The sequence below is a fragment of the Sinocyclocheilus anshuiensis genome, unplaced genomic scaffold (assembly GCF_001515605.1).
Source record: "Sinocyclocheilus anshuiensis isolate Anshui unplaced genomic scaffold, SAMN03320099.WGS_v1.1 scaffold197, whole genome shotgun sequence".
NCBI classification, from domain to species: Eukaryota; Metazoa; Chordata; class Actinopteri; order Cypriniformes; family Cyprinidae; genus Sinocyclocheilus; species Sinocyclocheilus anshuiensis.
In genome coordinates this window covers 1,169,325-1,186,264 of record NW_015540856.1, presented here as the reverse complement: position 1 = coordinate 1,186,264, position 16,940 = coordinate 1,169,325, and the positions used below count along the sequence as shown (strand labels likewise).

Below are 16,940 nucleotides of genomic sequence, written 5' to 3'. Positions count from 1 at the left end.
AAAAAAAAAAAAAAAAAAACAAGATCAAGGGTTTGATTTTCAACAAAATACACATTCATAAACTAATACAAATGTACGCCTCCAACGTAGTGCACATTTCTTTGAATAAAAGGGTCTGTCAAATGCATAAATGTAAATGTAAATACCCTCAGAGGGCAGTTGAGAAACTGACCTAACAAAATAACTTTTTCTTAATTCCGGATCGGTGTACCTGCCTTTAACCATGTCAGAAAATCAAACTGACACTCAAACATCACATTCGTAATAAGACATTTCAAACGCACATTCTACAACACCTCAGCATGTCACAACTTCGCAAGCAAGTTTATAACCCTAAATGAGAAACGGTCACACAATTTCAAGAAAAACATCCAGACAACTCAAAAACACAGGTCAAATTGACCCGGAGCATAATATAATTGACCCGGACGTACCATGTCTTCTGCGCCCCCTGTGACGGTCTGGTAGTAAATCCTGTATTGACGTACGCTCCCCTCAGCCGGCTCCCAGCGCACATTCAGAGTGCTGACCGTGGGGTCCGTGACCTGAAGGTTTCTCACACTGCCCAGCGGTACTATGGGCACACACATAACACTCTGTTCAACATATCGACAAAGACCTCATTTATGTAATATACATACTATCTGAAAATGCATTAATGTAGCTGGGTAACCAACAGGTCCTATGAATGTGGTAAAGTCATGTGACGCACATGTCTTTCCTTGGCCAGAAATGTCTTTGGCATCTCCATTCGCATAGATTGCAGCAACCGTGATGTAGTAGGGAGTGTCTGGAGTCAGTTTCTGCAGAATAACTGTGTTTTTCTTCCCTCCAACCTGTGTCTGTGACAGAGAGAATGAATAGTGTTGTCAAATGACTCAAAGGATCAGCTCCACTGATTGTGTCTATAGCTGTATCTGTGACGTAATGTTGACAACCACAAAATTATGATAGAATTATTTTGACTCATTCCTCAGTATGATAAAACAAACATATTTACAGCCATGCATTTATATTATTCTAAATTGGATTTTTATTTTCCACAAGATTTCATTTTTTGGACGAGTTATAATCATTTTCTGTGGTAATCAATGGCGCTTTTTAGCCCAAAATATTCCTTTAAATAAGCTTAAGCAATTTTCAGCAATGCTGGATAATGTCAGGAAAGGCACATCACAAATATGATTGCGGATAGGACTGTTTTTCAGTGGAGCAAAACAACGTGCAGTTTTATGCTGATATTCCTATGACTGCTGCCAGTGTAAATCCTCTGCCTTCTTGATGAAGAAAACAGAGGCTGGAAAAGTGACTGCAATGACTGTAGCATAGAAAAACGACACCTCTGCACCCATTCAGATAGCAGGAAAACATGGAAAATAATATGATAGTAGTCCTGCAGACAAAAACATCTTAAAACAGCTTAAGATTTGCTTTAAGGTTTCAATTGGACCAGCATGCCACTGAAAAAAACAGCAACCTGTAGGGAATATTAAATGCGCATTCAGAGTCAGGCATTAATCTAAAGACATAATACAAACTACAGATCTAAGTTAACAGAAATATATTGTGTTGCTATCATACACTACCATTCAAAGGTTTGGGGTCGGTAAGAATTTTTTGAAAGAAGTCTCTTATGCTCATCAGCACTTTCTTTTTACAGTAAAAACAGTAATATTGTGAAATATTACAATTTAAAACCTGTTTTCTGTGTGAATGGATTTGAAAATGTAATTTATTCCTGTGATCAATACTGAATGTTTGTCACATGATCTTCAGAAATCATTCTAATATGCTGATTTGCTGCTCAAGAAACATTTCTTATTATTATCAACGTTGAAAACAATTGTGATGCTTCATATTTTTGTGGAAACCATGATTCTTTGATGAAGAGAAGAAAAAAAAAACATTATAAATGTCTTTACTGTCACCTTTGATCAATTGAAAGCATCCTTGCTGAATAAAAGTATTAATAAAAATAAAAAAACTTACTGACCCCAAAGTTTTGATGGTAATGTAGATTCAGTTTTTAAGACCTCATTAATTGACTAATTAATTCAATTAAAACGGCTATATGGTATATACGTACCTTCAACAATGCATGTGTCACATAGGACCGTTTAAAATTAGTTAAAAGCAAAAAAGGTGCTTAAAATGGTGATAAACTGTGATAAACTTACATTCTTAATGTTGAAAAAAATGCTCATACGCATTAAGATTATAACTACCAACAAGCATAAGCCATTATTATAATTATCATATTATAATTATCCTAAAGTTCACTTTAATGGTAAACTCTTGATGACTCTTCAGCTAAGAATATTGAGTTGAATTACTGAAATAAATTAACTTTTCCACGACATTCTAATTTATTGAGATGCACCTGTATACACTTCCAAACAGTACTTGCATTAACCAACAGATTATTTCTGTGATTTACTCTTTGTGTTGCTTTGAATCAGTCAATTTAAGGTGATGTGCACAATTCCTGGTCCAATACAATTTCAGGATCCAAAACATTTTGTGATAATCATTCAAATCACATTTGGAAGCAGTCAAAATCTTGTTTTCCAAATGAATGAATTTTGGTTGAATTCAATACAGATACTGTTTCTGGTTGGTGCTGCTAGTGGAAATGATACACATCACCTGTAATACTATCATCAGTCAGCCAGGTCATATGAACATAAAAAATGTTGAAATGTTCTTTACAGATTGTGATCTTCCTCCTGCAACCGGTACGTAGGCGATCCTGTAGTTCTGCACTTTTCCAGGAGCGTGATCCCATTTGGTGGTGAGGGAGCTGGTAGTCGCATTGAACACCTGGAGGTTCTGAGGAGGTCCACTAGGAGCTATAAGAAACAACATTTGATATTTCATTTTTGTGTTCTAACACATCCTCATATCCATATGCAATTCAAATGTCAAATGTCACATAGCTTAAAAACAACAGACTCACCGGGTGTAATAACCTTGGACACTGCAGTCAGAAGGGTGCAGAGAAAAAGAGTGAGAGTTTGTAAAATGCACATGTGGTGTCTGAAGTGCAGTAGATGGAAAAAGTTTATCATTTGGATTTTGTGGTTTCTTACATGTGCGTTGGCTGCCCAGAAGATCTTCGCTCTCAGACTCATCGGGGTAAATGGCAGTGACAGAAACATCATAGAGAGTGTCTAGCTCCAGGTTCTCCAGAAGGAGAGTGGTGTCCTCGCTGCTCAGGATATCCTGAGGAAGACAGTGGTATTAGCTACATACTGAACAGCAGCTAAATGTGCAATGCTGAGACGCAAATACTACAACTGCTAGATACTGACAATCACTATTACATGCAGGGATGTAAAAAAGTACTGAGAAACTGTAATTCAAGTAAAAAGTACAAGTTACTTTATCAAAAAAATTTAGAGACTGTCAATTTTTTTTATTTAATTAAAAGTATTTACTAAGTACTTAAAAAAAAAAAAAACATTTCATTAGGTGAAATAAAAAAGTAAACTTGTTTTATTTCAACTAGTTGCCAAAACAACATTTCTCATTTAGTTAAAACTGGAAATTAAAACTTAAAAAAAATAAATATAGGCATTAAAAATAATAATAATAATTAATTAATTAAATTATGGCACAAATACACAAAAAACTAAAACTTTAACTAAAATTAAAATTGGAATATATATATATATATATATATATATATATATAAACTATTCAAAATATGAATAAAATTATGATAATTACTAATATCTCAATTATGCTAAAATAACACCAAGTGTATTTTTTAAGTATCCACATTTAATTGTACTTAAGTATTTAAAAACTAAGAAAATAAACACTTTTAACTTTTAAACATTCTTGGCTTTTTAAATTGACTTTGAAAACAAGTGATTTTTTTTAAGTATTTTTCAAAAATGTATCCTGTCAAAAATCACTCTTTTCTCATTCTTCTGATTACATAGGACACAGCAGATGTTAAACTCAAGCCAATACCCTTAAACATGTTACCTGAATACTTTCAGCTAAAATTAGCAGCAAATTATAATACAGTGACACTTGAAAATAGTGATTTTTAGACAAATAATCAAACCTAATCATGAACCGCTTTCACACTTGACTCAAGTTCATCTATCCACAGCAATGGTTATTATGATTATTATAAAACATTATATTACTGTAGTTCAGACTGAGTCTGTGTCTGAAAAGAGCTCATTTCACACAAAAATTGACTTTCCATCATTTACTCACCCTCATCTTTCAAAATTACATTAGGATAAAGACACAAATTAAATTTTCATTTTTAAATAACTAGAAAAAAAGTCATATGATGTGTACTTTGTACTTTTAAGTCTACGTGAAATTGAAATGGAGTAAAAAGTATTATTTTTACTTTGTAAATGTAAAAATGTAAAAGTACACATATACATCTCAAGGAAAGTACAGATTCCCCAAAAACAGCACTATTACCCAAATACTTTATACCTCTGAGTGTAATGTATGCATGTAATAATTGTGATTTTATGGGAAGGACAGTAAATACACAGTCAAGAGTCAAATCTTCAGTACTTCAACTTGATGTATCAGAACTCAAGTTTAGTCTCTGATGTCTTACATATTGAAAGTTGTTCTCTCCACTCTTGGTCCAGCCGACGCGATAGAGGGAGACATCAGGAGCGCCATGCTCCCAGTGAGCCCTGAAACTGGTCTGGGTCACTTGAGAGAACCTCAGGTTCTTCGGAGCAGGGACAACGTCTAGAACGAACAGGATGATAAGTTGAGTTTCAGGTTACAACTAAGCATTTGAAACATTTAGCAGTCAAATGTTAATTCAGTTTAGAGGTTATTCATAGATAATGGATCCCCTGGGCCTGTTACCTGTGATGGCTTGGTTAAGCATTGGGTTTCCGGTCCCAGAATCATACACAGGAGTCACAGCCACATCATATTCCGTTTGGGAAATGAGATCATCCAGTCCTCTAGATGTTACATCTCCGTCAACTTCAAGCTAAATTGAAACATGAGAAGTGCAGTTATGGCCACAAGATACACAGCAAAGAGACTTGGCAGCATGAGACGGTCAAGGTTTGACTGGTTAGAACTGGCAATTAGCTAGTAAATGGGTATTTACTTACAAATTATAATCCATTACTGATTCCAAAGGACATGGCGTAAAGTGTACTCAGTAACATAATCTATTAGATTACACAGTTTAGGTAATGTAATCTGACTACTCATTTCTTTTAGATTACTTTTGACCTAACTCGTTTATCACATAGCACTGAATATGTTATGTTATTAAAAAATGTAATTGTAATCTGATATTAAAACATAATATCTAATTACTGGGATATGATTACATAATCCAGATCACACTTTACATTGAAAAAAAATATTTATTTATTTATTTTTCACACAAACTGCATCTGAAGTGGCATTTAGATGTATTCTAATGTAGCTCAGAGATGCATTTATACTGCCATTGCATAAATAATGTTAGGAAATGCATGTGTTAAATATAAAATATACTGAATAAAAACTATGAAATTACACTTTAAAGGGTTAGTTCACCCCAAAATGAAAACTATGTAATTAATTACTCACCCTCATGTTGTTCCAAACCCGTAAGACCTTCGTTCATCTTCGGAACACAAATTAAGATATTTTTGATGGAATCTGAGAGCTCTCTGACCCTGCATAGACAGCAATGCAACTGAAATGTTCCCAGACAGAAACGTAGTAAGGACATCGGTAAAACAGTCCATGTGACAACAGTGGTTCAACGTCAATTTTGCGAAGCTACGAGAATACTTTTTGTGTGCAAAGAAAACAAAAATGACGACTTTATTCAACAATCCTTCTCCCCCGAGTTACGTCTTCTGCCATTTTGGAGAGTACCCAAGAACGTAATCGGCGTTGTTTACGTTAGGGGGGCAAGCGCGCGCATGAACATAATCGGCGTAATCAGCGTTGTTTACACTTAGGGTAAAGCGTGCATATGTGTTGTGGTACGCTCCAAATTGGCTGAAGACAGTAACTCGGGGGAGAAGGATTGTTGAATAAAGTCGTCATTTTTGTTTTCTTTGCACACAAAAAGTATTCTCGTAGCTTCGCAAAATTGAAGTTGGGCCACTGATGTCACATGGACTGTTTTACCAATGTCCATGTTACGTTTCTGTCGTAATGTAATTTTGTGGTTTCATTTCAGCATTTCAGCTGCGTTGCTGTCTATGGAGGGTCAGAGAGCTCTCAGATTCCATCAAAAATATCTAAATTTGTGTTCTGAAGATGAACGGAGGTCTTATGGGTTTGGAACGACATGAGGGTGAGTATGACATAATTTTCATTTTGGGGTGAACTAACCCTTTAAATATGAAACTAAATCCACCAGTAGGTGGCAACAAGTCACTGCCTTAATGAGTGAGTCGCTGATTTTCTCATTCAACCGATTTGTTCAAAACAGCTGATTCATTCAGGAATGAAGCAAGTGACTTGCTGATTTCGGCACTGTGTACTAGCATACTACTCTTACTAATTATGCCATTAAAAGATATGCTAAAAATAGTAAGAGCAGTATACTACTATGCAGCTGTCTTTATTAATGGCTTATTGAATCATCGACTCACCCGATTCATTCAGAAACGTTGAATCATTCCGGAACGAAACATGATATTTCGAAACTAGATTGTCCTACCTAAAATCAGAATGATAGCAATCATGTGATGCATTTTTTTGCTAGAGAGGGGTTGACGTTGAGAGAAGCAATGGAGCCTCAATAGATATAAAAGCACTTTAAAGTTCCTGCAGAATTAGACCTGATCTTTGATCCAGTGTCAGTAACAGGAGCTGCTGCCATCTGTCGGGTTCCTCAGGCTTACATCCACCTGGACCCACATTTGTGTGCATGTTTGTTTCATCTTTTCATCCCAGAACGAAGAGTTATGAGCAGCACTAAGTCATGATTAATACTTCAGGATGTGGAGCAAAGCTGAGGCCAAAACTGCCACTGAGACTTAAAAAAAATCATAGGAAAAAAATCCCACCCATAAAATACACATCCCAAAGCACTGGATTGCTGCGTGCCACTCAAAACTCCATCTTTATTAACGTCTGTCTGTTCTTGCAATCTTTGGTAGATGATCGCCGTAACCGAAGCTCTGGAGATCAGCTGTACTCTCTCGGCAGCTGCCGTCTCCACTGACTTGTGTAACGTAATTGCTGATATGTTAAAAGGTCCCAAATTCATCAACATGTGCCTCTTTCTTGGTTGTCTGCCTGGATGAATTGTGTAAACAGACAGGAATCTTTCCACAGGAAGGCTTCCACAGTGACCTAGGAAGGCTTTGCACATTTGAAAACAAGATTGTTGTTCAACAGCTGATAAGCTGTGCACACGGCAGTCGTGGCCTAATGGTTAGAGAGTTGGACTTGTAACCCGAAGGTTGCGGGTTCGAGTCTCAGGTCCGGCAGGGAGTGAATGTACAGCACTCTCTTCCACCCTCAATACCATGACTGAGGTGAGACCCTTGAGCAAGGCACCGAACCCCTAACTGCTCCCCGGGTGCCGCAGCAATATGGCTGCCCACTGCTCCGGGGGTGTGTGCACATGGATGGGTTAAATGCAGAGCACAAATTCCGAGTATGGGTCACCATACTTGGCCACATGTCACTTCACTTTCACTTTCACATTTCTGCCTAATCAGTGATTCTGTATGCTATATGCAATTGGTCTGAACAAAAATGGAAGCGGTCACATCATACGTAAAGCAGCACTGCATTTATAAACACTAATTTTAGGCATCATACGGAGGTAAGATGAAAAGAAAATGCCATTGAAACTTTTCTGAAAAGATATTCATTCACATAATCGCAAATCACATGAATGGCCTATTTCAATGTCAGAAAGGATGAATTTCACCGAAAGCTGACAAGTTTGACCTTACCTCTTTCGCCTCTCCATCCTCTGGCTTGTAAGTGATGATGTATTTACGAACAGCGCCGGGCGCAGCATCCCAGTCCAGCTGCATGGTGCTGTGGGTAACGTCTGTGATACTCAACTCACCGGATGGAGGAATAGACACTACAGAGAAGGGAGCGATACAAAAAAAGAAAAAAGACGAACAAACGATGAGAAACAGATAGGCCAGCTAAACATCCCTGCTGAGGGGAAGACAGCCCTAGTGCCACCTACGGGTCACCCCCTGATCAGAGAGGGGGTCACTGGCGTAATCGCCGAACAGGCTGAAGACGGACACGCTGTAGGCCGTGTTGGGACGAAGCTTCTTCAGCTGGACGTCAGTAACTGTTCCTTTCACACGTATCTGTGAAAGTCAACCACATCACAAATGAAAGGGATGGTGGACTTGTTCAAGGGAACATGATGGAAAAATTATTTACGCCAATGCTTGAAAAGACCAGGTTGAACCAGCATTTCCCAGATAGTTTATGAATGGATATGGATGCTGTACCAGGGTTATTACCACTAACTAAAACTAAAACTATTACAAACAAATAAACAAACAAACAAATATCAGTAATTGCTAAAAGAAAGTCATCAGTGATACTAAAATAACACTAGGCTGAACGCAGTTCTCGTGGCCATGATGATGTCAACCAAAAAGAAAATCGTTTCAGAGAAGAAGAGAGTTAACAAAGAGTTTTTAACAAAGAGTTACAAAGTTACCATGACGAAAAATGGCTGAAAAGTAAATAGGGTTCATTTTGATTTCATGTTGATGTAAAGCTATTCAAGAAAACGGAGGATAAGTGCATGCAGAAATGCGGGGGATAAGTATCCAAAACACAACTGTGCTAACAAGCCCCAAAGCGCTAATGAGCTGTTATTTTCCAAAATCTGCAATATAAAAGATGTTTTTGAACCCAATAAATGGAGACCTACCACCTGTGGTATCTACAATATCTCCAAAAATGCTTTACATTTCCTCTTTCTGCTACAGTATGTCATAGTTGTTGACAGATTTCAACTGCATAGCACCACTGGGTTTCCATTAGAACATTTAGTCTGTTCCAGTAAGTCCTGATGAAAATTATTTTTTTTTACATTTTGTGTTTATTTATTTTTTTATATTCAGCTTCAAAACTGAACTTTCCAAAAGGCTGACTAACTAGATGAGACGGGACAGCAGACTGGGCAGTGGTCGAAATGTGTGGCGTCACCGTACCTCCTGTTCCACAGAGGGTTCAGTGGCATTAAGGCCGTCGTAGAGAAGCTTGTAGCCTGTGGCCCCTTCGACCGCATCCCATCTCACATTCATGGTGGTGGAGCGCACTTTGTAGATGTTCATGTTCCTCACAGCGCTGAGAGGCACTACAGAGGGGAACATGACTTTTCTCTCTTTCTCTTGTGCAATTTGATCCCTGACTATCCATCTAAGCCGACTGAAGCTCGAATGGGAACATGGAAGCATTCCGGATGGAATGATGGATGTGTGACACGGTGGAATGGAATGCCATGAGAGACAATGGTTGGATGAGAATAATCATGGGATATTCACGTGATGGAAATGAATGACAGACGGACAGACAAACAGATATGCAAATGTCGACACACAGACAACAACTGAAATAATTCCCTGACACTTTGTGGTGCAAAGCAGCATCATGCCGTATGAAACATGGTTACATTCAGAGCGCTGTGAAAGGAATGATGATGTCATAATGTGAATTAAAAAAATTAAATGTGGCAAAAAAGGGAACAGCAATATAAGCACATACACATTGCATAGTATGTTATTTGCAGTAACTGGCTAAACATCAGAAAATCTTGGTCATTTTTAAACAGCAAAGATGATACTTAAATATCAATATTTCACTTTACAGAGGGAATCTCACAAAGCTTGTCAAGAACTGAACTGTATTTTAAGAAAAATATAGGAAATTACACTTTGCAAATAAAAATTAAGAGCATTTTCAGTACCATTACAGTTTTTGTATTGACATGTTATTAAAAAGAAATCACAATGTCATTTGTTGGCAAGATTTATTCATGTTTTTGAAAGAAGACTCTTATCTTCACCAAGGTTGCATTAAAAAAACATTGAAAACACAGTAAAACAAAAATATTGTGAAATACTACAACTGTTTTCTATTGTAATATTTATAAAATATTATTTATTCCTGTGATCAAAGCTGAATTTTCAGCATCATTACTCCAGTCTTCAGTGTCACATGATCTTTCAGAAATCATTCAGATATGCTGATTTGCTGTTTAAGAAACATTTCTGATTATTATCAATGTTGAAAAAGGTTGTGCTGCTTCATATTTTTGTAGAAGTCATATACAATTTTAGTTTTCAGGATTCTTTGATGAATAGAAAGTTCAAAAGAACAGCATTTATTGGAAATAGAAATCTTTTGTAACATTATAAATGTCTTTACTGTCACTTTTGATCAATTTCATGCGGCCTTGCTGAATAAAAGTATTACTTAATTTATTATTATTATTTTAAATCAGACATGTTTTTGTGAGATTCACCCAAGTATTGTATGATACAATAAAGTGTCTATCTTTGTATTGTGGCAGTACCATGGTACAGTAATGGTGTGAGACTGTAATACCACTGGTATTGAATGATTACTACATTCAAATACCATGGTATTTCCACGGTACTCCAAGGTACTTTAAAGAATATCATAGTATTACTGTGTAAAATGTCCAAAAACAAGGCATTACAATGCAGTAAACTGTATTACCATGCTATATAGAAGTGCAGAACCATATCCTCATTAATATGTACTTCTAAAACAACAATTACATTTGTCGATTGTGCAAATAATTAATGATTTTCACAGTGTTTTTTGGTGTTCAGATACATATTGTTGAGGAATTGGCTCTGGCTGTTCTGGTGATGAGTGAATTGTGGGTAAATGCACACTTACATGTCGTCTCCGAGCCTTTGAGGGGGTCGCTGCTGTCCTCTCCCACCACTGAGTGAACCTTCACGATGTACTCCGTCAGAGGAGTGAGATTCTCCAAGACCACAGTCGTCACCGTCCCATCGACAATCAACTGCAACAGAGGAACAGAATAAAAGTGAGAACTCACAAGAATAGGACATGACTGTGTTTGCAAAGAAAACACATTAATTAAAGTTAGCCTTTCCAAATTGTCTCCGGACTTCCAGATTTCTGAAGAAATCATTCTGGCTCAACATGAAATGCATCAAGCCTCACTTTGTCTTCCTTTGCTCTTTCTTGCTGTTAATGTGCATTGCATTAAGAGCTTTAGATGAGTTGCACAATAAAGTTTAATTCTTAGGGTTGCTTCAAATCCTTAACCCTAACAATAGGCAATAGTAATTGTGATGCTTTTCAAACATGTGAAGTGTTCATACCTTTTGTGGTTCTCCTCCTGCAGTGCTCGCATACTCTATTCTGTACTTCTCCACGGGTCCATCGGGGCCAACCCAGGTGGCACGGAAGGAGTAATGGGTCACTTCTGAGGTCGTTAGATCAGTGGGTGGCTCGGGGCCTCCTCCTGTGAGGGATAATGATGGTGATTAGGGTCTAAACTTTGACCCCTCATATACTCCAACATTAGACTGTCACATCAGGGCTGTTTCTGAGCAAATTTGATAAACATGCACATAAACAAACACAACACAGCTAACAGAAGTCAATGCTACTATGAAGATAAAAACTGCTGCAAAAAACTCATTCAGCATTACACAACACAGCCGAGTTGGTTGTGCTACCAAGTTATATTTGTGTAGATCTGAATATCGTGTAAAAAAATTTATAAAATGTTAATATGTTTAATCAATGATAAGTCAAGGTTTTTGTATTGTAGTATTTTTTTACATCCCAATGATCCTGAGAGTCTTTTTTTTTCTGATTTTCCGGACACCTTTGTCCTTTTTTCTGATTGTTAAATACTTTTTTGCTTAAAATCAAATTTGAAATCTTGAAATATTATGATCATGTCAGAGCTGGTTGTTTTGGTTAATGTCAGGAATCATATTTTACATGTCTCATATTTTACTTTGCTACACTGAAAGAAGAGGAGAAGAATTTCCTCCAGAGATTACAGGAGCTATGACACTGTAGCAGCTCTAACAATGCTCAATGTGTCTTGAAATGTCAGAAGATAATACTAATCAGTCAAAAGTTCGAGTATGGAGAATATTAACTGTGTCATGTCTTTTTTTTTCAGCTCATTTCTAGACTGGGCTGCTTCTAGCCATTTTTTTTTCTTGTGGAGCCTGGAACATCTGTCTGCGCCTGGATCGGGTTTCGAAGTCTCAAAGTTTCATCATGAAAAGGTCAAAGCCTTCAGGTATTCAAATTTCGCAAAAAGGAAAAAAAGAAAGAGAAAAGGAAAGACCAACTCTTGAACCTTTCAGGACGTAGCTGTTGATAGCACTCCATCAACATGCTGACATTGTATGTGTGTATTATTAGCCTAAGGACTTTTTAAAAATGAGATTGATTAGAAATACAGGTAACAATTTATTTGGATAGTCCGGTTTAGACACTCTACTAACCATAAGTAACTTCGCAATCATTAGAGTATTAGTAGACTGTCTGCTTAATGTAATATAATATACAGATGTAAGGCAGCATAAAAGCCAGACTAAATTATGCCTGCTTTGACTCAGCTCAACAACACCTATTTTGTATAAATGCATTTATGCCACCTCTGTGCAGCAAGGTTAGTTCACCCAAAAATGAAAATTAGCCCACAAATTACTCACCCTCAAGTCATCCTAGGTGTATATGACTTTCTTCTTTCAGACGAATCCAGTCGGAGTTATATTAAAAATCGTCTTTGATCTTTCAAGCTGTTTAATGCCACTCAGTGGGTGTTGCATTGCTTCAGTCCAAAAGAAGTTAAATAAAAAGCGCCCATCCATTAAAAAAAAGTGTCTCACACGGCTCCGGGGGGTGAACAAAGGAGTCCTGGAGTGAATCGATGTGTTTTTGTAAGAAAAATATCCATATTCAAAATGTAACAATCACTTTAATGTAGCTTGCACCAACAGTCCTACTCGGAAGACGTATGAGGTCAGTGTTGCGCATGCGCCGGTGAGTCTCGTGAAAAACAACGTTTGTTAACAGGAGCAAAGGATTTACAAATCCTCGTTTTGTACTTCTAATTATTGACTGTTGTTTTGATCTCTCCCCTGCGCTTCCGCGTGCGTCACTTCTGAGCAGCGCATGCGCAAAGCTGACCTCATGCATCATCCGCCCGGAGCTGCTTCCAGTCTACAACAGTGAGCACAAGCTACATTAAAGTGATATTACGTTTTGAATATGGATATTTTTCTTACAAAAACGCATCGATTCGCTACAGGAGGCCTTTGTTCACCCCCTGGAGCCGTGTGAGACACTTTTTTTTAATGGATGGGCGCTTTTTATTTAACTTCTTTTGGACTGATGCATGCAACACCCGCTGAGTGGCATTAAACAGCTTGAAAGATCAAAGACAATTTTTTATATAACTCCGACTGGATTCGTCTGAAAGAAGAAAGTCATATACACCTAGGATGACATTTTTGGGTGAACTAACCCTTTAAACAGTCAAGATGCCTAAATGCCACATCAGAAGCTCTTAAATGCATTCTCTGCAGTGTAAATTTGGCATTAGACCTTCATTCCCATATAGATTGCCAACTTTTCACAGTCCAGTCAGTTTTTCTCTACATTTTTATTATTGACTATCCCTGTTCCGTCAGAAATACTGTATCTTTCAGCCTCATTGTTTTAGAGAGCGTGAACTCAGTGATACCTGGACCCTTGACACTGTTACACAGGTTGTTTGTCAGGTCGTCCACGATGTCCAGCAGGAAGGAGAAGTCAGCCACGTTGTACATGTGGATGTCATCGGGATCTGAAGCAATGGATCTCAGCTCATTCTCATCTGCGTTCTTCACACCTGGAGATCAAAACCACAAAAGACATGTTAAAGCCCAATAAAACTCATGATCCATTGTCTTTCACTAACTATTCATATAAGGGAAAACCAGTTCTTACCAATGGCATACAGCTCAATGCCCTGGTCACGTAGGTTCTGAGAGTTGACCGTGATGTCATCCTGAGACTTGCCATCAGTAACTAGGACGCCGATCTTCCGAGAGTTCGGACGCATTCCAACATTCTTCTTGAAATTGCTCTGAAGGATGTAGTTCAAAGCAAGACCTGTGGAATTAGAGAATATTGGTAATATTAGTCTAAATACACAACACGAGCAGTAAACCTACTGAAGACCAGTATTGACCCTATAAACCTACTGTATCATATTTGATATGCACATTTCTATGGACTCTAAATGATTGACATGATAAAAACTTTGCTGAAAAAAATGCCTTCTGTCGTCTGATTGATAGCTTATACTTTTTTTGCAACACTGATTTTTATAAAGTACACATAAGAATAACTTTTATATAGTTAGTAATATAAGGTAAGATAAACACTGACTCAACTAAAGAAACCTTTTACTTGATTATCAATACATAATTTTTTTTTATTAAAAATGTTTAAATGTGAGTCTCAAATATGATCAGGGATTTGATGGACGTTTATTTGTTCATCTCTCAGTCATGATTGTATTGCATTGCATTATATGTTTTGATCATTTAAATATCATCTTACTAAGACATTTTGGGCGATTGAGTGCAAACTGATATTTACACTAATTTATGTCAGTCTACTATACTGTTATTAAAGATCTCACTGATTTACATCCAAGCCGTTATAATTCATCTTATTTTTTGGTCGCATAAATATCAGCATCTGCATCAAATTGCATATTTTTGCTCAGTTTGTGTCTCTGAAGCAAACTGAGCTGTTTTTTCCTTCACGAGTTTGAGTTCCATTATTCTCACTCTATCGTACTATGAGAGCCATACATCTTGATGTATCAAATATAATACTCAACAAAACACATGCAGTTTTTTTTTTCTTTAGATATTTTCTAAAGATTCAATAAACTTTTCCATTTTTTAAATTGGAGCTGCAAGCGAAAACATCACAAGTGGAAGACAAGCTTTCCATACAAACTTGAGGATTTCACCACAAATCAAGTGTGTTTGATCTGACATATAGATCAGAATAAAATATGATATACCAGTCATAGTGTTTCCTCCTTTGTAGGGTAGACTGGCCACGGCATCCAGCAGCTCTTTTCTGGTTCTGTGAGAGTTTAGGTGCCACTCAGTCTTTGGGTCTCCACTGTACTGTGCCAGACCTACAAACGGACAAATACAGTGTTCATAATTAAACACATAAGAAGATGCCATTGCTCAGAAGTTTCTCTTTTATAGTACAAAAGACCTAAAATTAAAAAAAAATTCTCAGATATTTATCCTAAAATGTTTGAAGAGCAGTAAAACATTTATAAGAGAATATTTGACATCCAGTATGAGTACACAGCTATAATATATCATTTGGCAGATCATTTGGTTTTGGAGGTTATACTGAGATCTGATTTTGATTACAGAATGTAGTATCCTGATTACTCAATCAAAGTTTGAGACATTTTTGAGACATCTTCTGAAACTCTAAAGCACACATATGAGGTCTTTTTCTCAGGAGAAACCAACATCTGAGAAACTTGAGACTTGAGAGAGAATTCAAGAGAAAGGATTGAGATATTTTGTGATTTTTCTTTCCTGTGCATGGCACTTAGTTGTGGATCTTCTCACTTTGGATTCAGGATAAATTTCTCTTACCAATCTGGACACGATCCGGCCCGATGTCAAAGGCACCCACCATGCGACCAATGAAAGACCTAATGGTCTTGAAGTTCAGACGACCAATGCTCCAAGATCCATCAACAAGAAGGACAATATCAGCCTGGGCTGTGGTTTTGCACATTATATCTATTTGGCCAGAGAACAATTCAGTCAGTTATCATAAAATGACATAATAATAATAATAATAATAATAATAATAATAATAATAATTAAAAGATGTAAACATCAAAATTGATTGTGATTTGTAATAAAGGAGGTAGAGATTAGACATACTTGAACACACAAAACATTCACACAGTCATGCAAAGCATGACAAAACTGTTTATTTGGCATTTTGAAACACATTTTTTTACATTTAATGTTAAATAACATCAACTATAAAATCCATTTCTGTAAGAGATGTCTTTGTCTGTGTCCCATCTTGCTTTCTCTCCAGACACCTGAATGAAGGGCAAAGAGGGGAAAGTGCCGCCCATCTGGCCCTGCTCAAAAAGAACACGTTGCATAATTGCCTGATTTATAGATCATTCCCTCAAGCACAAAAAAAAAGATAATATTCAATGAACATAGCCAGCTAATATTTTAAAACGCTGTGGTTATTATGTTTATGAAATGTGTTATCTAGACATAGTAGCAATAAAATTAATTATCTAAGGCTTTAAAATAGATTTATTAGTCAAACAGGTGCTTATCCTCAATTGTAATGTGGAATTCTCACATTTAAATTACGACCCCTTGTACCCTAAACACTAAAGCCTGGAACATACTTTAGGCAAGTCAGCAAACACAAACGCAAATTGGTCAATGCATTGCACGTACACACAATCCCAGTGCATTTGTCTCCGCATGCGAAACTAAAATACGAGAGAACTAAAAATGTGTCTTAAATTAAAGACTTCACCTTTAACAGCTAATGATTACAATCAATATTCAGCAATCTCCCTCTATGTATTATTAGAAAGATACTGGGAAATGCTCTTTGTAATGGAAGATGAATAATAAAATGTCTGTGAATAACCGAAAAGATAGACAAAGGTGAGTGTCCTTAAACAAGCCCAGATTGCTCAATTTGGGGTCAGTAAGTATCTTATGCTCACCAGGGCTGCATTTATTTGATCAAAAATACAGTAAAAACATTTATATTATGAAATAATATTACAATTTAAAGAATTTTTTTATATATATATATATATATATATATATACAGTGGGTACGGAAAGTATTCAGACCCCCTTAAATTTTTCA

The 16,940-nt window shown here is 36.8% G+C and overlaps 1 protein-coding gene across 1 annotated transcript in view; it reads right to left on the bottom strand.

The window, feature by feature from the left end:
* The window catches only part of col12a1a (collagen, type XII, alpha 1a), an 83,701-nt gene that overhangs the window by 42,798 nt on the left and 23,963 nt on the right, over positions 1 to 16,940 (bottom strand). Inside the window, exons 18-33 of the mRNA XM_016485330.1 lie at positions 15,672 to 15,821; positions 15,068 to 15,187; positions 13,975 to 14,139; positions 13,730 to 13,876; positions 11,337 to 11,479; positions 10,882 to 11,011; positions 9,165 to 9,310; positions 8,174 to 8,303; positions 7,926 to 8,062; positions 4,861 to 4,990; positions 4,598 to 4,737; positions 3,090 to 3,222; positions 2,957 to 2,977; positions 2,710 to 2,849; positions 713 to 842; positions 435 to 574 (exon numbers count right to left, since the gene is read on the bottom strand). Of these exons, the coding sequence (XP_016340816.1) occupies positions 435 to 574; positions 713 to 842; positions 2,710 to 2,849; positions 2,957 to 2,977; positions 3,090 to 3,222; positions 4,598 to 4,737; positions 4,861 to 4,990; positions 7,926 to 8,062; positions 8,174 to 8,303; positions 9,165 to 9,310; positions 10,882 to 11,011; positions 11,337 to 11,479; positions 13,730 to 13,876; positions 13,975 to 14,139; positions 15,068 to 15,187; positions 15,672 to 15,821 (2,102 nt within the window). The remainder of the gene's footprint in view (positions 1 to 434; positions 575 to 712; positions 843 to 2,709; positions 2,850 to 2,956; positions 2,978 to 3,089; positions 3,223 to 4,597; positions 4,738 to 4,860; positions 4,991 to 7,925; positions 8,063 to 8,173; positions 8,304 to 9,164; positions 9,311 to 10,881; positions 11,012 to 11,336; positions 11,480 to 13,729; positions 13,877 to 13,974; positions 14,140 to 15,067; positions 15,188 to 15,671; positions 15,822 to 16,940) is intronic.